The sequence below is a fragment of the Zophobas morio genome, unplaced genomic scaffold (assembly GCF_036711695.1).
Source record: "Zophobas morio isolate AGI-343-1 ecotype UQ-CSIRO unplaced genomic scaffold, CSIRO_AGI_Zmor_V1 ptg000022l, whole genome shotgun sequence".
Lineage (NCBI taxonomy): Eukaryota > Metazoa > Arthropoda > Insecta > Coleoptera > Tenebrionidae > Zophobas > Zophobas morio.
In genome coordinates this window covers 7744303-7771216 of record NW_026972127.1, presented here as the reverse complement: position 1 = coordinate 7771216, position 26914 = coordinate 7744303, and the positions used below count along the sequence as shown (strand labels likewise).

Below are 26914 nucleotides of genomic sequence, written 5' to 3'. Positions count from 1 at the left end.
AAACAAAACTTACTAATGGAGTGAATGTGGTAAACATCCGCTTAAGAAGAAAACTATTTTATTACATTTTTATTATATATGCGGAACGGTAGTTCGTATGTCGGTGGCTAGAGATGGGTTTGGAGATAAGGTACAAAAAAAATTAGACGCCAGGGAACTTTATCGGGATGATCAACGACACGTATATTCAAAATCAGAGAAAAAGTGTAAACGGTCAAGGACTTTCGTCAAAAAAACAAAAATAGAGAAGCAGAAGAAGAATATCAACATATGAGACTTTCATTGAGGAGGCCATATTGTTTGAAAAAAAAATTCAAACATGTGGCAGCACTGGAGATATTTTAGGAACAAAAATTAACCATTAATTAACGACTGAGAAACACTTCTTGACTTGTGAGGTTACGTCACCAAAATTTAGAAGGGGACAGATAAACAAATTTTGATTAACAACCTATTGGCTGACGATAACCACAAATCATCTGGTAAATTTCAAATTTGGCTGCATAATTTTGACTGAAAAATGTTAAGGAGGTACTCATGAGCAAAATGAGATAACAAATACTAAAAGGCTTAAAGAATCCAAACAATAAAAGGGCTTTGTTATTGCCGATTTTTGTACTGTGGCTTCATGTAGACGGAGTTATGCGACAATGGTCAATAATTTTTAACCCCACCTAACGTCTTTCACTCCGGCCAGACAAGTTATGATTCAAAGGAATCCTTTCACACTGCTTTCATGAGGGATTTCGAACGACAGTAAGTTATCTTTTGGCGATAAAAGATCCCTCTGATACATAACCCCAAAATTACACTTGTCTGTTGCCAAAAATCTGGTCGTCCATCCTGACCAATTTTGTAACAAATGTTAAGCTCCTTTGATTCTGATCTTTGTTTATTTGACGAAGATACTACGGAACAAAATTTTTCATCATTTTAGAATTTATTGTTGAATCTTGTCATTTTTAAATGCTCATTTTTTGTCTGTCATTTGCACTACTATATTTTAGAATTTGTATTAAATTATAATGCATATCATTATTATATTAATATTTTTAACTTTATCTAAAAAAAATATTGTTTCAAACAAAATAAAACGAAAGTTTCAAATAATTTATGAAACAATACAATTTTAGAACTGTAAATGCGAAAAAATAAAAAAAAATCTAAAAACTTTCATAAATCCGAGAGTTAGGGTGCTTACAGGGGAAGATGGGACCATCTGGAAATCGGGAATTTTTTTCGTCGGTACCCGAATTCAGATTTTATATAGTTTTCAATGAAGTAAAATTTAGGCGTTTCAGACGCCAATCTAAATTTTTCCCGCGCTAATTCAGTAGGTTCCATTCGTCGCTAATCACCGGACTAATAAGAGATTCTTTCAAATTATCCAAAAACAAGACACATGGAGCCCTACAGATTAATTCTAATCACCGAAATTCTTTCAAACTACTTCAAAAAACACGTAGTCCTCTAGATTCTTTCAAACTACTTAAAAAAAAACAAAAGGGGCCCCAAGATTCTTTCAAACTACTTCAAAACCAGGCAGCAGAGGTCCCCGAGACTTTTTCAAATTACTTCAAAAACAAGATAAGGGAATCCCGAGATTCTTTCAAATTACTTCAAAAGGAAGACAAGGCATCCCCAAGATTCTATGAAACTACTTCAAAAACCAGACACAAATAGCCCCCGAGATTATATCAAATTACTTCAAAAACTAAAAAAAAGGGGTCCCCGAGATTCTTCCAAATTACTTCAAAAACAAGACAAGGGATCCCTGACATTCTTTCAAATTATTTCAAAAACAAGATAAGAGATTCCCGAGATTCTTTCAAACTACTTCAACAATGAAACAAAAGGGGTCCCCGAGATCCTCCAAACTACTTCAAAACCAAGACAAGGGATCTCCAAGATTCTTGCAAACTACACACTTCACCAGGGCCGGTGCCCGAATCCAAATTTTAGATACTTTTAGATGAAAGTAAAATTTCGGCCTTGAATGGTTAAACGAGGTAGCAACAAAGCTGTAAAAATCTGCAACATCAAATGCATTTATAGGTTTTATGCGCCGCCAACTAAACGTGATCTGAATAAACCATTGTATTATAGCATTTATGATTGTTTAGTCTTCATAATTTTTACTATTAACACTGAACACGTGCTCAAACTGAGAAATATAGTATTTTATATTTCGATGTGAGCAATCTGAAGTTCAACGAATGGAGTCTGCCTTTACACACAGGAGGCTGGAAAAATCCTTGAAAAAAATTGTGTAATATATTTTGGTCACTTGTTAGCTTTTTTAGATGATCTATAGGTATGTTTAGATAACAAATAGGACTGTGACGTCATTAATTTTCTAGAAGGGATCAATAAATACATTTGAATCATCCTTCTGTAACTACATTTAAATCAATATTAGTGAGTGCTTGTCAAAACGTCAGAAAACTTAATTACGTAGTCTGTACAGTTTGTTTAATTTAAAATTATTACGGTTAAAATATTTACTATAGATTTCATCACGCATTTAAATTTTAAACTCTTGTAATACATAATACATATATCAGCCAGAAAGATTCTAGATTATAGATAATATCGTTGGATGAATACCAAAGGCTCATTTCGAAGATAAGCTGTTTAGGCCGCGATGATCTATCAATTTTAACTGCCCTGTCATCTTTTCAAAAGCCGGCTAATTACAGCCCATTACCACCCTGTCATTTCCCTCCAAAATGTACAGTCTGTCCTCACTCTTACCTCTACAATTACCGCCCCTCGCGCCCATAAATTCGCATTACTCATTACCAAAAGTGGGTCGTCCACTCGCGGCCACGAAAAAAATTAAATTCCCCATTTTACCACGATGATGTATCGTGGGCGTGTCCCGCAGCGATTTAAAAACGGGAACTTCAAGTGCACATGTGACAATCTGTAATTAACTTTAGAATGCGGCTGACGTATAAATAAAATGACAAATGACCGTCGAGTTAAATTGAGTTTTCTATCAAGATAAGGCTGGGATTGCTCGTTTACTGTTAGAGCTAACCAGAAATTATAACGCCCGAGCCACCTATGCGTGTTGCATAAATCATAGTAAACAATACGCGGTAAAAGGAACAAGAAGGGAATTGGTTCCAGAATTGTTTATTTTAATATTTATTACGCTTCTTAGCGCGGCCGTACGGATATTAATTTCTTTTTGTTAATTTGAGAGTGGGAAGAGACGGGGCCAGGACCCGTCCCACGGTATATTAAGTTGTAACGTCTGGCTTGAGTGGAGTTCTAATTACAGATTGTTATAGTTTAATTAATGGTCGGGAATGTGGGGCAAACCCTACAAAGAAGGGAGAACAGGTGGCAAAGAAAGAAACCGCCACGGGGGGATTATGATGCAAATGTGGGGCACGACGTCTAAGCCACTTTAATTCGGTCCATTAAAATTAGGCTTGGGCTAAATGAATATTAATATTTCAGGACTTAGTCTCCAGGGGCAGTCGGACTAGGTCCAAGTTTCCGAAATTTCACACTCAGTCAAAAATATCTTCATTTTTTGAAGGATCATCGTTCAAAAATAATAATTTGTTAACACAAGTCCGTTTTCCCACAGTTATTTAAAACAGTTTAAGATCTTCCACTGAAATTGTCAGTCTGCTATATCGGGGAGACGTGACCTAACATGTAACTAACAAATTACTACAATTTTAAAATTCCTTGTAACTAAAGACCTATTTCTAAGAAATAAAATTTTACCTTTGGTATAAGTATAGAGTAAAAGACATGCAACGAGTGCGACTTCATCCATAAACGACGAGTTAAAATGCAAATAAATCAATAAATTCGCGTGTCTTTCGTTCGAAGATGAAACATTACGCCAGCAACCACTAGAAACGTCGAACTTTCCCCGAACGATTTTTTTTTATTCTGTAGATTTAACACTTTGTTCGGTTGTCTGTCTTGATGGATTTCGTTCGTTTCGGTTCTCTCGTTCTGCTCAGGAAGAACCGGAGGAATCGTGTAATGTCGTGTTAGAATGCTGAATCATCGACTCCCCAGCATGTCTTTAATGGATGGCGGTTATAAAGAGTCTGACTGACTTGTTTTGGAAATTAATGCCCGTAGATAAGTCAAAAATCCGAAAACACGTATTAAGATGTTAACGAATATGTATAATGAAACCTGGTGCTAACGACACACATTTATATACTTAATTGAAAACGGGTCTTTAAAAGCGACGTTATCGTAAAGTATCAGTTTTATCGCTTATGCTACAGGAATTCGATTTTTTATTGTCGTGCTTGACGATATTGAAATTTTATAGAAACATGAATATTCAACAGCTTTAAATTTGAAAAATTACGACGTTGTAAAGTTCACAACTTTTAATTATAGTTAATTTTTGAATAAATTAGAGATGAATTATGGTTATGAATTCATTAGAAAATCAACGGCTGCGAGGCGTTCTCGCAGAAAAAGCAGCCAATAACTTCCGCCAACAAAAAAACCTATTCCCAGAAGGATTAAACTAGATGGGCATTGATAAAAAATTTAAACCTGACTAGAAAATTTCACCGCTGACGTCACCAAGGCTGCGTTCGCTCGAACGCGACCTTGAACATAATCACACACTGCCCGTAATTTTTCAATTTCTTTTAGCATCGAGCCTGCAAACGCACAAAAAAACGTAATCCAGTTACTACATTTGCCTAATCCGCACATTTCCAAATTCGATTTGCCTTCATTCTATTTGTTTTAGCCCTTCACTCGCTAAAACGTCGGCTCCGAGCCCGGATTAATCCGGCGTTTTGTCATAACAAAGTATCAAAACGTGTCCCGGATTATTCCGGTAATTAACATTCGAACTGTCGCCTGTCATTAAAAACCGATTAAATCCGCAATGAAATCTACATTTGAATGTGGCCGACCTCTTGACATCTTGCAAATCTCCAAGCCAAGTACTAAATCTGCAATTCAGAATTTCATATTCCGTATCACGTTTCCTTTGTCCTCTCGAGTTCGCACACCCTGACTTATCCCTCTCTAACCACACATGATAAATTCGCGTTTTTCTCCACTATCACGTCTTACCGCCATGTCCTACATTTACTTGATAGTTTGCGTGTCGGCGGCGGCGTAAAATCGCTCCACAAAACAGATTCCGTTTTTTGGGTGATGAAAGATGTAAGCTGACACTCTATCAAGCCGAAATTTCAATATTTACACAAAAACGACACCCTCATGGATAGGGGATGATGCGGGAGGTCGCACTTTTATTACGAGAGGGCGGGGGACGATCACTCGCTGTTTACTGCTGACGCAGAAGGGCTGTTTTGACGAATAATAATGACGAATAAACTAAATATTGGTCGAAAACAAAAACACAACAAGGATATAACAACAAAAATTTTTCAAAATATATTTTTTGAACATTTTTCGATACAAAATTTGTTGAGCTAGTAAGATAGTGACTTCTTAAATCGACTTTTTTTAGTTGGTATTTAACCACAATTTTGGCGAATTTCCCTCATAGATCAGATAACGATCCTCTGGAGGCGCACAAGCGCAATTTAAGCGGAAGTCTGTCCGTACTCCTCGAAAAGCTATCGTTCAGTAATCTGAAAAGTAATTTCGGCTCCATATTTCATTCCCATTATGAGTGAATCAATCGGCTTACAGCTGAATAAAAAGCAAAAGCGAATAAATTCGAGCAAAAGGGCCTCCGTACGGTTCAGGAACTCTTTAGAGTGCCATCCATCTCTCCAGATTTTAATTTTGGAAAAATGCTCTCACGCACCGGGACGTCCAATGTATCATCCCATAAAAACTCGCGAAACAATCCGCCACATGGGGTTCTATGACTTGCTGATTGAGATGCAAAATTAATGGGAAATGGGGGACGAATCGAACTCTTTGACGCGCAACGCATTTTTGTATCGATTTAGCGGGGAAAGTTGTGGCATTAATCTTGCCCATCGCTTGATTAGAGAGATCACAGATTACGCGTCTTGTGTAATACATGGGTATGGCTTGATCGCATTAGGTCGGTATCAAGGTGTAAACGGACAATGATGTATTTGAGTTACCGCCCTATATATCTACGACCACGCACGGACCATAATGATACAACCTTCAACGGCCCACGGGAAATGCAGAACCCAATAATATATTACGGTCACCGCTTCAGCTGTTCACAAACTATCAGCCGCTAATAATGTCAACGAGAATTATGACTCGTTTTCGAAAAATGCCCGGGACTGGATCTTGGCGACGTTTGTCGTGAAAGCTTAGTCATGGGCAATGTTCTGGGTCGATCGACATTTTTATGTCGGTGTAATGGGTGTTTGAACGGTGGGTGGAAGTGGCTACTAGCAGCAATAAAGATTTATTGAGCTTCTGACATTCCCTTTCTAAATTTCAAGACGAAACTAATTCTGCGTTAAACCGAAATTCAATTTTGGCGAAAGTTCGACACAAGGTCGTGCAAAATCACAAAAAAAATCATTAAATTAGCAACGAATCGACTTAATGCAGTCCAGATTTAAACTGAGCTGCATCGGCCCAACCCTGCTGCACTTCAAGCATCAAAAGCCGCCGCGATCCATCTTCTTTGCATAAAAACAAAGCCCCCGCACCAAGTGTTGTCAAAAATGGCGAACTGCCATTAAGAAAGTCATTAAAGCCTCTCATAGGCAAACTCTCCACGGCGCATTATTAAAATAAAAAAGCCCAACAACTCGTACAGCGTTATCGCTATTACTAGATTAACTTTAGCTGTAGGGTGCCCGTCCAGAGGCACCGTGCCCTGATATTTATCAGAAAAATATAGCAGCCGCTAAAAATCTTGAAACGTTGAATAAATATAGCATTCCCGGGAACAAAAAGCCATAAAGCGGCGAAGGCTCATTACTCACTCAAAAGCAAACGGTTTACTTTAAATCGGCGTCTAGTGGGAGTTCTTTTAATTCAGGAGCGCCATTGTTTCCTAGAGCTCTTCCGCCCAGAAATAGAATTGTCGCACTCCATTTAGCATTGTGTGGAGACTGTTTGTTTTGTGACTAAACAAGGAAATCTGCGTTTTTCACCACGATGCATTGGAAACGAACGCTGTTTAAATACTACCGGGGTCTCCCCCGAAATCGATACCACTAGAATGATAAGAAAAACTTGAGTCATATCAAATTGTCATCTTAGGAAAAACAAATCTTATACAAAGTGGAGAGATGCAGGGGATGTCTTTGTTACGATGGGGTGGACTGGCGCTAAGTTGGGGGAAGGGGGAGAGGGGTCGCCATCCCCGCACTATTTGTCATTGCTAGTGATGTTTGATATATTTATGTTGGTGGGATTGTCTGCAGCAAAGTGCCGAGTTCTGTTATTAATCGCAGGATATGTTATCCTTGCTTTCAGAAGACTGGCTTTTAAAATACGCGCAAAGGACATGGAAATGTTGCTCCGATCGGGGGGAAAATAGCAGCCATCAGCATAAACTGGTACTTCCAGATATTAAACTTTAACGACGACGGGCGTAAGGATGTGGGTTACGTTCGAAATAATCGACCAATTCTGTTACTTTGCGTGTTCACATTTATGACAAAAAATGTCTTCCAAATTGTCAACCTTTCCCAAAAATTTTATAACGTAATCTCAAAATTCCATTTTCTCGAAAATTTGAGGGTAGAGTAGTGTTTGGTCCGCCTATATTTAATAATAATAAAATAAAAATTATCATACTACCGGATGTGTTAAATTTTTCTTAACATTTCTGTTTTAGTTGTAGAAAAAATCACCAAAAAGTTGCTAGATCGTCTCTGAAATTTTAAATGAGGTCAGAATTTTGACCGAAAGTCTGCCATAAAGACGAATCAATTATCCCCGCTCGTGCTATTGATCCTTCAAGACGATTGGACGGTCCAGTCCAGGATAACGACGTACTAAGACGCTGGATTACGGGATCGTTAAGAGATTTGGAAAATCGCCGGCTAAATGCCGGAGGATCAACTCGGACATGTTCATTGGACTGCACTAACACCCACAAGGGATTTCACTTACTGTTACAGCCCTCTGATGTGGATCGCACTCTGCTAATAGATACAACGCACATGTAGCAAGCCATAAAATAAATAGGGGTACATTAAGGGATGGCCGGGAGGGCATCGGCCTTACTGCACCTTCCATATCACGTCCGATAAACTATTAAGCCATCAATCGTAGCGCCGCATATCAGTATTATTAAATTGCTCATTTACATATAATAGATATGGGATATCTTGTAATTAGTAGTTCGTGATTATGATCTTCGCGGATGGTCAAACCTCTACTACGGAGGAGTGGATTTGTATAGAATAATTTATTACGTTTGACAATGGGTAATTTTCCAAGTTTTTATTTTCGGGTAAATGTTTTGAATAGTAATTACTTGGGAGTTGAGTTGTGGAATTATGACGTAAAAAGGAAGTTTGGGCTTTTGGGGTGCGTGCGGGTCACTGACATGCAGAGGTCTTTGATATTCGAAGTAATCTTAACAAGTTTTCAAGTTGCGATGGAGTGGTTTACACTCGTGTGAATAGCTGTTGCGCCGTACAATATAAAATTAACCCGGCAAAATTAACTGCCTTTCGCATCTAAATCGTTCCAGATATTTAATATCACGAAGATCGCTTTATCTATGCGGCTTTTATTTCACTGATTTAACCCGTTTGGATGACAGTAAAAAGAATTTAATTCTCGTAAAGCTGTCACGACGTATAAAATTTTATTTCAGTTCTGTTGAGATAAATCCATAATATCTGAGGAAATGTTTCAGTGAAATTGAAGTTTCTGTTACTACACGAAGGATATTCCATCATTTAGAAGCTCTCATGTTTCGTGTTGCTTCCGAACAGAAGTAATCTTTGGGTATCATATAAAACTCATGAGCAGCGACGCGTTTCCACGTATCGTGGTTTTAGATCTGTATTTTTTAGATTCAATTTGACGCCTTAAAATTTTTAAGACGTTGGGTTTCACGTGAAGCACGTGCGCATAGAAGCTTTACATAAATTAAAATGGTGTGTCTTAGTTCTTCAATAGTTTTAGATAACTAACGACAAATTTTGTGATAGATACTCAAACTCCACGACAACATTGCGGTGATCGTAAAGCAACAGATGCATTTCCAACAAGATGGTGTACCACCGCATAAAACTGTTAGCGATTTTTTATGATAAATCAATGGACATACCATAAGTATACCTTTGGAGAAAATTATTGTAAATTCTGAATGACAGCCTGATTTAACCTTAAGGTATGTATAGAAAATTCTGAGCTTTGAAGCTATAGAGTCCGCCACAGAAATGTATCTCCGGTGGTCTCGCTATCAAGATCCACGAAAAATCCCAATAACTTGATTACCGAGTTAATAAGATATTAGGTTCCTTATAAATGACACTCGATATAGTCTTAAGAAAAAGACGTCCGTCATCCAATTACAGCAAGGCCAAAAGCAGGCGTGAGCGAGTGGGTTTCTCAGGGTTACCAACCCCGCAACCCTAATCCGGCTTCTCAGACATGTAATCTAACGACCTACAATAGCCGAGCTTTCGAACGATCGGAAAACCGTGGCCGAGTTATCGAGTTATCAATATTGTATTACAAGCCCAGTCGAGATTAGTTTTTTATTTCCATCCGAAAGCAAAAGCTAATTTCGTTTTAACAAAGGGATTAACTCGCGACTGCAGGATGCGCTGTGGCCTGTTCTCACGTTAGTCACTAACTAAACAGTAACCTTATCTTAAGCACACTTGCAAATAGTCCCTTTCACGAGCGCACCACCCTCGAGTCCATTTAGCTTCTCCTCGAAATTCCCAAAAATGATCCTTTCAAACCGTGTTCAACACAGCCATCGCTTCCTCCACTTTCATTAAGATAAAGCGGTAATAAAGCGTTACGTAATTGCATAGCAGCCACAACTCATCGACTCTGTTGACTCAGTATTGTGTGACTAAGTGAGTGCATTATAATTTTACTGCAGGTTTCAGGTGGGGTTTCGGTAAGTGAATCACGAGAAAGGGAAATTCTGTTTTAAATTTCAGTTTACTAACCGAGAGCAGTTTGAGGTGGTTTTACGAGCAAGTTTACTTCCAGGATAATTACCCGGTTTTCTGGCAAACAGAAGTTCCATCCGAAAAATTAGGCACATCCGGGATTAAATTTTCATCGGCTTGCTTCTGTCATAGTGGGAAAATAAACCGAGTCGTGCGGGGAGAAAAGGAGTTTGTGGGTCAGAGCTGCTTAGGGCTGACATATCGGGGGAAAAGGTTAATTACCAATTTTCGTGGGCTGAAAAGATGACGAAGTTCTGGATCGCTGCTCGGGCGAAGGGATAAACAACATGCCATAAATGACAGTGAGTGCAGTGTAAAACGATAAAATCCATTACATGTACATAAACGCTGAACATAGGTCCTACGTGTAATTTTGAGTTGACGTCATCACATTGTTGGTGGGGATGATTGGACAAAATTCGGTTAGCGTTTTACCGTCTACACGATATGCAAAACACACATATAAAATTTGACAGACGGACAGACGGAAACGGGAACTTATTTTTTCGTACTCCAGGATCAAAACTCAAGAAGCCCTGAAGATACTTTATTATTCTTTACAAAAAGACACTAAAGGTCTCCACTATATTTTCAATTTTTTTCATAAATAAAACATCATGTACCCCTAGTTTTTGTCAAACTGTTTCAAAAGCAATTATTTAAACAGAACCTCCCGTAAGAACGATTATATCATTTAACAAATTTAAATTTTACTTTCTGTTTTAAACACAGGATGATATCTCCAAAGAATTGACGAACTTATTTTATATCTCACGGGCGAGGAAACTTCTATCTAAATAACTGCAGACCAGTTTTGCCTAATTCAAAATATTTCCTAATAAGTAAGCCGTTTGTGTATATTTTTTTAGTTCTAGAAAGATACTGTATAAATATATACACGAGACTTCAGCCCTTTAGCCCTCAATCTCTATTCGTCTCCCAAACAAACGAAAAAGCGTTAAGCACTGCGCAAATCGCAGCTTGAGCTTCGGATTTTCGTCGATTTTCGACGAAATTGTTATGATTATGTTATCCTTATGAATAATTCAGCGGAAAGGGTGAGTCAATATTTACCTCCCAAAGCTCCAAACTACGCTCCAAATTGTTCTTTCATAAATTCGAATTTATACCCGCATTCCGGCTTTGTTTTTACACAGGATTAATGTGCCCATATATCCAGACTTTGCCACAATACACACACAGAATCGTAGCCCGCGATCAGAACTTTCAATATTCCTTAAATTCCAGAGTCGGCCTGCGCGCTATAAATTAGGCAGAGGAATCTGCCGTGGAAATTTTATAATAGGCCCAACTTGAACAAAGGTTTTTATCGTGCCATAGATGAGTTATTATCCCGAGACCTGGTTTGTTTGGATTACAAAGAGGGCCTTTTACGGATGTGCGGATGCATTTGTCACTTTTATTTTTCTTCGGCACGGGATAACCGAGGATTTTTGCATAATACCGCCAAGATCCTACGTGGAAGCTTTATTTTTGACACAGCGGGGCGCAAAATAAGCAGGCGGACTTATTAAATCGCATTTTTCAACGCGAACTTTAAACAAAAGTACACATATTTATTAACGCCACCAGAAACCGCCTTCATTGTGCCAGGGATAGAATTATATAACATTTTTGTAACTTAATCTTAACGTCTATATTAATTGAACGCAGCTTGTGGAAATTTTGTTCAAAAAATTGTAAAACACCTGAAAAGCTCTTGGGGGGAAACTACTGGACCGAGTGTTGTCAAATTTTATACCTATACTACACTATACTAAAACAACAAGATTGGTAAGTTAACAGTTTCGGCGTTTTTGCCGCCAGTCCGCCCCTGATTTATTTCATCCCCTTACGTACGCAAACTTGTTCCTTCCGCCAGACTGCGTTCCGTTATAAAATGCGCATAAATTCCCGAACTAAACATGATAAAGTAGTTTTGATGAATACGGGGAGTTGTTCGATATTCCTCAGCTGCGCTACAATTCGATTCGTCAACTGACGAGTGCAGTCCCTTGGCGCCCAGACGTTTACTTATTGTATTGTTTTTCTTTTTTTTTTAGCCCGTGGGTGGTGTATTTTCGTGCCCTGTTGTGTCGACAAGACGCGGAGGAAACACGGCGTTGCACTTAAATGTCTTGATACAAAACGAAAGCTGCGCTTTCGTGTATCCACCTTTCGACAAGTTTTTAGTCGGATGTTGTTTTATGGTAATTATGCTAGGTGGCAGCGGAAATTTGAATTATGCTAATTTATTAATGCGACACTCATGGAAATGAGCGACGATTTATTTGTCCACAGCCCGGGGGGTTTTTGTCGAGAGGAAGAAGCTGCTGATTAGGCTAATGATGATATTAAAGACGAAAAAATGAGGGGAATTGGGATCTTGGGTTTTGTTTTTCTAGTGCTTTCTATTTAAATGAGGGTGGGAATTTCCGATGGAAAAAGCTGGCGAAAGCTGAACTTTTGCACAGAGTTGCAATTAAGAGCGGATAACTAAATTAATTAATATCGACGGAAAGTTGAAAGTTGAAGTTTTGCTAGCCGGACTAACAAGGCTTAAAACAATAACGGCTCTCGACTGCTATACTAATATCGAATTTTAATTTCACATATTTTTATTTTAACAGGATCCAGCATATTTAACTATGTTATTCAGTGTACTTACTACATAGTTTTATTATACTAAAACTTAAGGTGGAATCGCAACACTTAAGATTAACAAAAAATTCAACAAAAAGGAGGTCCGTCATCTATTATGTATTCATAGACAAAGAAATATGGAATAAAATAGGACATAAAATTGAGAAGAATAGAGATTGGTAGCTACTACTTACTATAATGCTAAACTTCAGACCAGAAAGGAAGAAAAGACGTAGATTAAATGATTCACGAGAAAATCAAAATTATCAACAAGACGACAATAATCTATACAAAACGATTTAAAATAAATAAATGGCAAAAATATATTGTCAGTACCTCTTTAACTTCGATTGTTTTTGTTTATACATCGAAAGAATGCGACGATTAAGCACGTAGCAAGCTGTCTGATTTGAATGATTTTGTCTCCTCATAACAGAGGAGGCGACCAAAATTATTAATTAAGCTAACATGTCATTATGATAATTCTTATATTATTATTTGTAAATATACGCGGGCCCACCTTACTGCATTCTCAAATTTTCGACAAAATGAGGTAAATCGTTATTGCTTTGATCAATAAAAAAAAATTGTGACCCAATCGAAGCAGTAACTTCTGCGAAATTTGATTTTTTTTTTGGATGGCCAGTGTAACAAAAATTCGAACAACCGAAAAAATGAAAAAGTGAGAACGCGAAAAATCGAAAAACCAAAATGAAAATTCGAAAAATCGAAAAACCAAAATGAAAAAACTAGAAATCGAGAAATTGAAAAAACTAGAATTTGAGATCTCGAAAAATTGAAACATCGAAAAACCGAAAAATCGAAAAAACCAAAATTGAGAATTCTAAAAATCAGAAAATGAAAAATTTGAAAAATCTGAAAATCGAAAATAGAGAAATGTAAAAATTGAGAACTGGAAAAATTGAATAGTCAAAAAATTGATAATTCGAAAAATCGAGTAATCGAAAAATGAAACAATTGCAAAAATTAGAAATCGAAAAAACAAAAAACCAAAATGAAAATTGGAAAAATCGAAACATCAAAACGAAAAACTGAGAAATTGATAAATCGAAAATTGAAAACCGAGAAATCAAAAACTTGAGAAATTAGGATGATTTCTAGAGAAATAAAAAAATCGACAAAACTAGAATTCGGGAACTCGAAAAATTGAAACATAGAAAAACCGAAAAGACTGAGCAATCGAAAAAACGACAAATTGAGAATTCGAAAAATAGAAAATTCGAAAAATCAAAAAGCAAAGATTCGAAAAGTCTAAAAATCGCAAATGGAGCAAGCGAGAAATCGCGAACTCGGAAAAATGAAACATCGAGAAACCGAAATCGAACTATCGAAAAAACGAAAAGTTGAGAACTCAAAAAATCAAAAATTCAAAAAATCAGAAAAACAAATATTTGAAAAATGTGAAAATTGAAAATAGAGAAATGTAAAAATTGAGAGATATGGGGAATTTGAAAAATCAAGAAATTGAAAATTCGACAAATCGAAAATCAAACAATTGAAAAAATGAAAAATTGAGAATTCAAAAAATCGAAAAATCGAAAAACCTAAACATCGAAAAACCGAAAGATCGAGAACTGAAAACTTGAAAAATCGAATATTGGAAATCGAACAATAAAAAAAAAACGAAAAGCTGAGGAATTCGAAAGATCGAAAAATCAAAATGAAAATTCGAAAATTCGTGAATTCGAGAAATGGAGAAATCGAGAAAACTAGAATTCTAGAACTCGAAAAATTGAAACATCGAAAAACCGAAAGAATGATCAATCGAAAAAAAGACATATTTCGAAAAATGGAAAATCGAAAAATCAAAAAGCAAAGATTGGAAAAATCTAAAAATCGAAAATCGAGTAAGCGAGAACGGAAAATTGAAACATTAAAAAGCCGAAAAATCGAAAAATCGGGCAATCGAACAAACGAAAAATTGAGAATTTGAAAAATCGAAAATTCGAAAAATCAGAAAATCAAATATTTGAAAAATCTGAAAATTGAGAATCCGAAAAATCGAAAAAATCGATAACTCGAAAAAAATCGATAAATCGAAAAATGTAAACATCGAAAAACCGAGAACTGGGAACTTGAAAAATCGAAATACGTATTGAATATCGAACAACCGAAAAAACGAAAAGCTGGGAGTTCGAAAAATCAAAATGAAAATTTAAAAAAATTTTTTTGAGTAACCTTATATAAGTATTCCTAAAACTACGAGTGGATGATAAACCATAAGTATAATCATAACATTTTGCATATTTGAGAGAGGACTTATTCGGCAAAATTTTGAGACGACGTCATAAATTTTTGGAAATTTATGACGTCGTCTTAAAAGCCTTACAATGTTTGCAAAATTTCAGAGCATTCGGTTTTCCAATTTCAAAGTTATTGCAAAATGTTATACAATTTAGAATTTTTTTCCTAAAATTTGGATGTCTAGAATAAAAACTCAACACGGATTTTGTAAAATCTGAATAATATTTATAAATGTAAATTTTGGAAACGACGTCATCCCATTGGTGGTAAGGATAATTGCCCAAATTTTGGTTAACGTTTTACCATCTATATACATAATAGTCCCAATATGCATGCAAAATTTGACAACAATCGGTCCAGTAGTTTCAAAGATTATTTGTCTAATTAAGATCGACACAGACAGATAGCTGGACAAACAGACACATAGACAACAGACAAACGGAAACGGGTGACCACTTTTTCCGTACTTTTGAGTTGATGAAATGTCGAGAAAACATTAAAGTAGCCATTCGCTCAATGAACTCTGTTATAATATTTCCAGCCTATGCTCGGGAATACATAGCAAACGGAACCACACATAATTACTAAGAATACAAATTAGCAAGAATCAGATAAAAAGATTTTAAGTAGAATTTAATTTTAAGATTATTAGACAAATTTTGGTTTCCATTTTACTATCATTCTTAAAATTGATATAAAGTTTTTCAACAATCAGTCCAGTGGTTTTAGAAATTTTGTGTTTAACAAAATCGCTCACCGACGACGGAAACGAGACGTTTACTTTTTGAAGTGACACGGGCTAAACTTTATAGTAATTGTAAAATAATATTTCAAATTTTTTTCTTCAATATTCATGGACAAAAATATGGAATATTTGGAATTTTCATAAATTTTTGAAATCAATCTGTACATTTTTATTTCTAGAGTTCTGACTCACGTGCTTTTATTCCTTGTTAAAATAGTTATCTAATCCTTCTAACAAATTAACAACTGAATCTCATGCTCTATTTAATTAGCGAACGACTCTCTTGGTACTGGGAGGAGCATCCATTTAATTAGACTTCGTGAAAAATGTTATTAGCCAGTCTTTACACTGGTATTAACGACGATGGATGTAGTTGTCACGATCCCTATAAACAATGAACAAAACTCACTCGCCAGAAAAAAATCCAAAATAAGGGTGTATTGTGAAGAATTCTGTAGTAAAACCGGAATTCATGGCACTCCTATGCATCTGTGGGACATGCCGTTCCCTGCAGTGACTATCTGTCCAGAAGCAAAAATTAAAGCAACGAAATTTAAATTAGAAAATGAAGATAAACTGTAGGTATACAAAATAATTCCGTCTATACTTGGTCATGTTAATATTATAGATGGAATAAACTCATAGATGTACTGATGTTCTGTAGACGAAATACTAGTATGACAAAACTGTCGCCAATTCCACAACACGTTGTTGATTTAAACACAATCAAGTATCTTTTAACGGTAAGTATTTTTAAACCAAACACCACAGGTACCACAGTTTTTGCAGTACGTCCCTTCACTAAAAGACATCATTCATTACACGGAACCCAGTGAGTATATTAACTTTTTCTCGCCAACATTGACAAATTTTGGGGAATGTTACACCTTCAACATGATCGACAAGAGTGAACTTTTCAACGATATCACGTAAGACGATTTCCGAAAGCTCTGCTTTGGATGACCGTTTTTTCCAGGTATTTATACGAAAACCATTCAGTTCATCGAAAAAGTTGCTACTGGTCAGTCGACGACAACTACGTCATAACTAAAAATAACACCATTCCTGTGCGAGCTACAGCAATTTCGGACATTTTTTTCCTTAGCCTTCACACTTTGGTACTTGAAAAAAATGAACAGTGCAATTCCAATGACGGGTACAAAATTATTTTGCACCACCCAGCTGACATTCCGACTTTATTGTTTCAACAATCAGTCCCAATAGCACTAAGTTCTAACTACAAAATTTTAATTAGACCAGAGGTCACAGTAACGTCTGACAATTTGAAAAAATATGATCCCCATAGAAGACACTGTTTCTACTCTAGAGAACGAAGCTTGAAGTTCTTTAAAACATATACCAAACACAACTGCAAGATTGAATGTCTTGCCAACTACACCTTATCAGAGTGTCACTGTGTCCCTTATTTTCTACCTCGTAAGTTTATCAAATAAAGGTGATCTTAATCCAAAACTCTTGCTAAAAATTTAGACGAAAAGTCAACGACGATTTGCAGTTTGGTAGACGCTTCCTGTGCATCAAATTGTGAAAGTAAGTGCCCCTTAAGTTGAAATCCAAACAAATATATTTTTAGAACATATGTTTCATATGGACATGGAAGCTGAAATTGACGATGAAGGACCGAATATACTGAGAGTTTGCGATTGTTTACCGCTGTGCACTTTGATCAACTACAACACGCAAGTCCACCACAATAAAGTAGGACGTGTCCCAGGACAACCATTATCACGTTCAGAAGTAGAAATAGGTTACAAAGAAATGGAATTTCCAATAATGGAAAGGCAAGAGTTGTTCAGTAATGCTGACTTTTGGGCCAACTGTGGGGGTCTCTTGGGGTTGTTCACTGGATTCTCTGTTGTCTCTCTTGCTGAAATCATCTACTATCTTTCAATAAGGTGGATCTGTGATCTTTGTTGCTTCGGGGAACGAATTCTTCGAAAACGCGATCACTGATCGTTGAACCTTGCAACCTTATAACGGTTGCAATTTGTCTTTGGGAAATTGTCGTTTTTACAACATTTCTATTTAGGAAAGATATTGTACACATCTCCGTCATAAAATTTTCACACCTCCTTAACACCATCAGCTCCTCCTCGATAAATTGTGAACTCTGATGCAACTTTTCCACTTTGTCGTTTAAATAAAGTAGTAAAACAGTCGAACATCCAATTTATAGATCCATCGACCAAACTCCTATAAATGGTAATTTCCAACTCTCCCACATTGCCAATTACATCTTTACGACCTGCCGACAGCTCCCTCACCGAACTCGTCAAATTTTACCTTCCCATCACTCCCACGTAAAACACTTTCACAGTTCTTGAACTTTAAAACAATCACGCCGCTCGATCCATCATCTAATTCAAGCTCAACCAAATGCCAGTGATGCTTCCTGCAAGTAAATTCGACGTGTTTACTCGGCATTAAAATAATCCGCATATTTATTTTGACATGAGCAATTAGCCGAGAGCAGCTGTAAAAGAAGGCCGGGCCACATGTGGTTCTCATTTTTTAAATTCGAGACCCCCGCGTGGTTTATAGATGTTACCAAATATTTTGAGTCGGAAGTGTAAACAAATTTGCTCGAAAACCTGCCAAAAAAACTCGTTTATCATTTCGCTTTGTATTGCGACGATGTCAGGGGAGAAATTACAATTGTTCACGAACAGGTGAAATAAACAAATTTCCTTTATGCGGACGTCGCGTGGTCGGGAATGTTTTTCGAGCTGGAATTGTGGAATTTCAGGAGTTGCAGGTGACACGTCGAATGGAAGAATTAATGACGGACGATCACAAGGGATACGGTAAACATCATACATATTTTTAACAAAATATTCCATGGATTTTTTTTCAACGCAAAATCAGTATAGCATAGTTGAAACTGAAATTTATTCCAGTCCGTCGCTTCTACAGTCTGTCTCCAATGCGGAACACACATACACGTACATACCTTGATATGTGTTCGTGGCATTGTCAGAACGCTCCGACAATAAATTCCACAGATGAAACCAACTACATTTCGTTACCTATTGTTATAAATCATAAATATTGCAGCAGCGCTGTTAAACTTGTGCAACATTGCTGCACACCGACAAATGTTCGTCGGTTCCTCCACCTGCGCTGCTTTTTTCCTTCCGCGTAGGCATTCGACAGCATAACGGATAGCGTGGATGGCGGAGATAGGGTTGGATATATCGGGGATATAACCGCAGAGCTACGGCGCACACATTTGAATACCGAGCTAACTTTGTCATAGATGTATGTTAAATGGTTTATGCAACAGTAAACTCCATCTAACCGACGACGTACACTCCCTGCGCAAAGTTGTCACCGAACTCCCGGGCCGAACTGATAAGGACACCACCGAACTTACTAACTTTACAGCTCACGGAGTTCTTTAGCGAGGTGCGGTGTTTACAGCGAGTAGAACTAGTCGACAAATAGAAAGTGTGAGGAGAAATGGGAAAACTGAAAGACTTTTTAGGAAAGTTGGAAGAAAATTCGGTCCAGACGGGTAATAAAACTTGGAAGGTGTGCAGTGTGAGGGATGCTGAAGTGTTGCGAAGTTTCGGGGATAATTGGGAGTAATGAGCACCGGAAACGTGTTGGCAGATTTTAATATACCTGGTGAACATGGATTTATGCTTTGTGAACTCTCTACGAGGGAGCAGAGTTGGAAAATGAGAATCGAATATCGACTTAAACACGAAAAACGTGAAAAACAGCTGGATTTATTTATGAATTTCTTAAAAAATCGCTATACTCCTATACTTGTGGTTTATGAACCCGCCTTGAATTTTAATTCCAATTAGTTTACAAAAATGTTTGTGCAATATTTGCAACGTGTTTCACGTAATCGACATCTCGTAGGAAACAAGTGATAGATTACGGCGTTGGACTTGAGCAAATGAGCTTTGCGCGTGGGTTTGAATCCTATTCTCGTCGACATTTTTTTTCAAATGCGACAGAAGTTATGTCTAAGTTACTTTAGACCAGTTTTTATGTGTCTTGTCAGTTTATTGGATTTTTAGTATCTACTTGTAAAGCCAATTTATTTTTTAATATTTCTCTGGTTTCGTGTTTTCGGTGAGAGCAATTTTAATATAGAGTTTATGGAAGAGAGATACATAAATGACCCTCGTTATAAACCAAACTCCCACTATTAATGTGGATTATGGGCGTATTATTTCAAAAATATTTTAAGCACAAACTGATTATTTTCCATCAACATCCAAGTATAATCTGGAAATCGTCTAACATGATCTAAGGATCGTCTGGATAATAAAATTAGAGAAATTTTAGAACTTGTTCTCTTCATTCATAACACAACAGGACTTGCTGGCGTGAAATGATGAACGTAGGCACTACATTTCCTAAAAATTTCGAATTTGTATTTTTTCCTCAACCTAGAGGTTTCGAATGGGCTATTGTTGCAGGCTTGCATGTTTCAAGCTTTTTTTTTTCTCCAAGAATTATTTTTTCTCTTGTGTGCTGAAAAAAATCAATTCTCTCAGACCATGTGTTGGCACAGGAGCCAGATGAAAATAAAATAAAATAAAACTATAATCATTTCAAAAAGTGTTATTGAAAAAAAAGTTACAGCTGATAGGAGAGCTAGAATCCTCAACTTTTTTCATAAAAATCAAAAATCATGTGGCGCACTTTTTGATTCAAAGTAGGTGTTTTCATATGGAACGACCCGTAAGATTTAAATTTTATAAAATAACATACTTCTGTACTTGTTCCCTGAACCATTAAAATTTTCACAAAAAAAAATAGAAATTTTATTGTAAGGTTTTCTAGGGGTGAAAGCGGTGTTGCTACAAAGTTACAGTTGCTCATGGTTCAAACATTCTAATGTGGCGTGGATTTTTTTGTTTCTTATACTTCTATTTATGATTTTTTCGGAAAAAAAACGAGTGTGCGTAATTTATTAATTAGTCCTCGCCTCTGCGTTGAGGAGAATGAAATCAGTCAAACTTCAGTTTCTATTAACACATATTCATACTTTGATACCGGCGCTGATACTAAATATGTACGTGGTAATGGTCGACTATTGTCGAAATATAAACATAAACAGTCGAAGTTAAACAAGCACTAGGAATTAAGAATACATTGTTTCCCATTGAAGTTGTTTGTTAATAACTTAACTTCTCAGGGACAGCAGTGAATTATTTTTAATAACATCTGCACTTGCTCGCTGCGCTCGCATTCTAAACGTCCTTTTTTTACAGTTTAGTCTCATAGAAGTGATTAAAAACCTCAGCACAGCTGTTGAGGTTTTGCTGTAAGAATAAATCTAAAAATTTATTACATTAAAAAACAAACCTTTAAAAAGGCGAGCGCAGCGAGCACATTCAGACTGCTGGGGTCTCTCTGAGTTTAGTATTCATAAACATTTTCAAGATTAACTTTTTTTGGACACTAAAAAATTTTCTCATTAATAATAATTTAGCTGCTTAAGGAAACTGACGAATAAATTTGAATAACATATAAATGTGCTCGCTGTACTCGCATTCTGAATGTTATTTTTTAATTAATTTAGTGTCATAAAAACATTTACGAATGAACGATCAGCAAGGCTAGGTCAGCAAGGGTACTTGGCTTTTATCGTAAGACTAATAGATAATTCTCGATATCTCGCTGTATAGGTAAAATACTCTGAAAAAAACGACCTCTAGAAGGGAGCGTAGCGAGCAGGTTCAGGATGTTTCAATCCGACATTAGTGACCACAAACAATCTTTAAAGTCATATTTTAAATAACAATAAAATTGTTCTTAATAATTTAGTATCTCAAGGACAACAAAAAATATTTTTTAAAATTATACCTGAACGTGCTCGCTGAGCTCGTAATTTAACTTTTTTTCTAGCTTTATTCTCATCGAAGTGTGAAGAAAAAAGTCTCACCGAAGTTGTTTGGGTTCTATTGTAAGAATAATTCTGTAGACTTAAAAAGCACACCCTTACAATACGAGCGCAGCGAGTACGTATCGATTGCTAGATTTTTAGGATTCACCTTTTTTAGACCATAAAAAGAAAGTTATTAACAAATAATTTAGCTTCTCAGGGACACTAACGAGTAATTTTTAATATCACCTAAACGTGCTCGCTGCGCTCGCATTTTTAACTTTTCTGCATGTACGAATGAATTGTCAGTGAGGCTACTTAGGTTTGTTTTATTATAACAAACTTATAGACGTCATTATGAAGCAAATTTATTCTAAAAAGAAATTGGTCGAAGGTTATTTCGAGAGAACTTCCCTCGCCCCAGAAATACAGTACATTAAATCCAGATTTTTCGAAAACTTGTAAGATTTCATATTGCGAATTATATTTTTTTATAACGACCTTTGTAAGTTAAAATAAAGATATTTTGGAAGGACTTGAGCAATTTCAATTTAATAATAATGAAATTAAAATAATAATAATAATGATTAATAATATCACCCAATTTTTTTTGACTCACTCTGTATAGGTAATTCTAAAAACTATGAGTGCATTAATAAACCACAAGTACAGAATTTTGCATATTTCAGAGAGGATTTATTTCGCAAAATTTCGAGATCATCAATTTTGGGGGAGGGGGGGAATAAACAAACACATTTTGATTAAAAATTTACCATGCTTAAAGTAACTTTACAACGTCTGCAAGATTTCAAAGCATTCGGTTTGGCAGATTCAAAGTTAAATCGCAAAATGTTGTTATACATTTTTTTTACCTGGATGTCTCGGGTAAAAACTCTACGCGGATTCATAAACTACACGTATAGGAAGAACTAATATACACAGTATGTAAGTTAAAGCGAAAAATTTTCGCCCAACGATAATTTTCTTTTAAATTATTTTATAAAAATCGTAAATAAGTCACATATTACTTTTTATAAGAATTACATACCCTGTACATTCAAAATCATTCATATTTCAGCGAAGGCCTTCAGAATTAAGAATCTAAGAATTAACAATGTAAGCAATTTCAGGTAATTCAGCTGATTTGAAACGCTTTCAAGAAGGATGAAGTAACCGATTATTAAAATCGTTATCCAGTGTCTGCTTTTAATAACTAGCGATGTGAGTACACAGAAGATCTGGGGTGCGATTTTGTTTCTCGATCGAAAAAAACTCGATAGCGATAAAATCTCGTTTGCTGATTGGTTGAGAGGCTGAGTTGGTGAGACATTTCTGTCACATTTCTCGATTCTGTCACGAAATCAAGTCTTCATGGAGTAATATTTTCTCGATAGCTCTGAGTGAAGTGATAAATTTTGGAGACATAACCTTGAAATTTATGTCAAAATAGAAGTTCAAAATCGTAATTCTGAGTTATAAGTTCTTAAAATTAAGATAAGTGTAAACTTTTGAGCATTTAATAAGCTTATATGCAAAGAATAAATGCAAACTTTGCATTTAAAAGCTAGGCAATGACATTTATCGCAAGTGATAATTTATCACTTCGATCGAGAAACAAAATCCCACCCCTGGACAGGCAGCCTTGAGCAGGACCGGTCATAAAACAGCATTTAAAAAAATGGTTTACTAAGCGACGTATTAAGTGGTAAAAGAAGAGTTATGTTGAGCAATAATAATTATAATAATAATAATAAACAAAAGCAGGGCGAATTCACAAAATACAAGTGTGGGGGTATAATAATTTTTAGAAATTTAAGATATATTAATTATACATAATTCTGCGGGGATGTTATCACGTTGTTGGTGGGGATGATTGGACAAATTTTGGTTGGCGTTTTACCATATACCTAGTCCACATACAAAATTTGGCGACAATCGGTCCAGAAGTTTCGGAGATTATCTGTCTAATAAAAATTCGGACAGACGGTAGACAGACAGATAGACAAACGGAAATGGGAGACCTATTTCTTCGTAATCTTGGGGTCATGAAAGGTCGAGAAAACGTAAAGGTAGGATTACAATACTTCCTTCGCTTACACTCTTGTGTCTTGTGTTAATTTTTGGTAAAAATTATCACCAAAAAGATCATACCTGACCGAACAAAAACCTGACCTGACCTGACCTGACCTGACCTGACCTGACCTGACCCACCACGACCACGACCATCAGATCATCGCAATGAATGTGAGGGAAGTACAGAATAAATTCTTTAGACCGGTTTATTTTCATTTTGGTATTCATGTGTCTGATAAAAATCGGCACAGACAGAGAGACAGACAGACAAACAGACGGACAGACAGACACACGCAGACGGAAGATCTACCTTTTTGTTTTCTAGAGGTCATGAAATGTCCAGAAAACGTAAAAGTAACTAGTTGCCCGACGGACTTGATTACAATACTTCAGTAGCTTACGCTTGGGAAGTAAAAATGAAGACTCATTTCGTTTGGTGACGTATGGGTGTTGTAGGACTATACAGCATAATGGAGAAATATCAAATCTAAATCAAAGTCCATTCTGAAACTTCACATATCCTGTAGTTTCCAGAAGATTTTTGTTGAACGCTTAATTGACACTATTGACATGACCGCCTAGATCTAGACCATATAATGGTAACTTTTTATATTCTAAGGGGCTACTGATCAATTAATGGGCAGTATATGGATAAATTTTAACATTAAGTGTAGATCTTTATCAAGTTCCAAGTTATGTGAATTGGAGAAATTTTAAATTGTTCTAAATGTAAAATGTTTGGACCTTTCTGATCATATCAACCCAGTTGTTAAGTTAATTAAAAAACAATTTCCCTCATTAATTTCATATTAACTCGCAATTAATGTTTTTATTGAGGTTAATTTTACCCCGTGTTGGCTTTCCTCTTTTATTTTTATTTCCTTGTTCTACTAAATTCGGAGCGAGCAAGACGACAACGTTAACTGGTAATTGTACCTTTCAACATCTGAACGCATTTTCCGCCCGAAGTAATGCTATAAAAATGCGATAAAAGTCAACTTACGATTTGTAGTTGCAATGATGGAGCAAAGACACTGAATCTTCAGAAAAGCCGTGTTAACAGTACCAGTATTTTACAAGACATACTGCGTCGCACTTTATGCGACGTGCGATAGATTTCACGACCTTGAATGGTAGTAATCGCAGCATCTACGCTGAAACCGAGAAAGTGTGAAGGAATTCTGATACAGACACGTATTACCTTTGAGAAAAATAAATATATGAGAAACAACCGTGTTCATTTTTTATTTATTTCTGAGCAAACCTTGTTCGTACACATGTAGACATGTATCGACGGATTGTTTTTTAAAATTTTTGTATGATGATAATTAGGAAACTAACTCTGTCCAAAATTGAATCTAACTGATTTTTATAATCGTCTATAAAACTATAAACCTCTACACTATACAAGTGAATAAAAAAACCTAAAGCGTCGGTACAAGAAGCTTCTGTGCAGTCAGAAGGAATAAATCAGTGGGTCAGTTGTTTACGGTCTTTTAATTTCTTAAATATTTTTTTGGTGAAACTTGAGTCGTTGAGTTATTCAATAGCCTGACCTGCGTCAAAAATAATAAAAAACTAGTCTTTCAGAAAAGTGCTTGTGAATGTTCTAAACGGGTAGTTTTTATAATCTCGAATCTAGATGGTCGGAGATGGTTGATTGTATCAGATATCGAGAACTACAAACTCGATCTAAACAAGTTGTCGAAAAAGTTCGGCGTATAGCTGGGGAGCCGTTCTCCCGCTAAACTAAAAACCGATTCGGCTTTAAATTTGCGAAAGTTCCAGGCCGGCAAGGTACAGAAGTTGCCTACGGAGCGATTTTTATCATTTAATTAACGTTCGCCGACTTGCCAACAGAAAACGTCAGAACATCCCCTTAACCAGATTGTATTCATTCCGTCGGAAACGTTGAATCCTCGTATCGGCAAAATTCGCATTGTTTCGACGCAGACAGTCGCTTCCATCCGGGAATGTACACATGTAGTAGCTCGGCTTGATAACATTATGATGAATTGCACGACATTACAACTGCGTTTTAGATCGCGCAACCAGTTTACAGAATTGAAATTGACTTCCCAAAGTGTTACATTGAAAATTACACGTGGCTGAACATCGAGCCCGATTACGGCGCGCCGGCCATTATTACAGTAATTTATGTAAAGAATACCGAAGCAATTAATAATGAAGAGAGAGATAACGCGTATACAAGAATTTATATTGAGCTTTAATGCCTACCATAAATTATCGCGATGGGAATTAAAACTTTCAACTATGGTTGGGCGGAAGCGAGTTGCAGGTTTTGATTTGTGTTTCCTATGCGCTGGAGGACTGACACTTTGCAGACGCTGTCGATGCCTTCTGCTATAAACAAAATAGACATAAAGTTTTATGGCGAGCGCCATCATTAATATTGATTAGGGAATAAGCGCCAACAGCGCGTCAACAATGACACGCGACGTGATTTTCAATATTGTGCTTGTGGGAAGATAATAAATATCTTCTTTATTGTTGAGATACCTTTCGCTCAGCGTGTAAGAAGGCTTGCAAGATCAGAACGACATAATTAGAGGAAAATCCTGCGATTTAAAGTACATTCACAGTTATCGGTAAGTACAGTGGGTTCAAAATTAAAACGAAGTAATGTGAAGCATGAAAAAGAACGACAAGAGAAAGTGAGAGAGAGCACTGAAAACAGCCTGCAATGAGCACGGAGTTGCACAATTATACCTACTCTTTTCCCACGAGTGTGAAAAGCTATGAGAAATGAACACACTGCAACTGAGTTTGATTCAACCAAAACATACGTTAAGATGAAATGACGTTGATCACTCGACTTCAAGATTCATCACACATAACAGAACCTTGGCTAACAGTAAGTAAAATATGTAACATCAAGGAATTTGATAGACAGTTAATGAGAAACTGACTTGTGAGTTGAACTCAGAAACTATGTACTTCATGCCTTTGAAACCTGGAACTGAATAACAGGTCTAATGGAGGGGTTTAATAGTGGAGAAATTAACTCCCACGCTTAGCAGATACTGTTGCAGATGGATCACAATTTACATTATATCGATTGTACACATAAATGTATATATAATGTGTAATGTATAGGGATTTTTTGTACAACAAATATCTATTGAATATTTTGTCGATATATGTATTCTACGTTCTAAAATAAATTAAATAATAATTTCTCTGTAAACACTCGCTGTAAATACCAACAAGGCTCAGTACTTG

General features: G+C 36.3%; 2 protein-coding genes across 5 annotated transcripts in view; one reads left to right on the top strand and one right to left on the bottom strand.

Annotated features, from left to right (window-relative positions):
- LOC135133759 (netrin receptor UNC5B) overlaps positions 1-26914 on the bottom strand; it is a 241189-nt gene that overhangs the window by 97941 nt on the left and 116334 nt on the right. The gene's annotated exons all lie outside the window — the stretch shown is intronic.
- Positions 16520-17744, top strand: LOC135133772 (pickpocket protein 28-like). Its single transcript, XM_064062277.1, has 4 exons — positions 16520-16658; positions 16706-17166; positions 17221-17280; positions 17324-17744. Exons 1-4 carry the CDS (start codon positions 16624-16626, stop codon positions 17701-17703), a joined length of 936 nt encoding a protein of 311 aa, XP_063918347.1. The 5' UTR covers positions 16520-16623; the 3' UTR covers positions 17704-17744.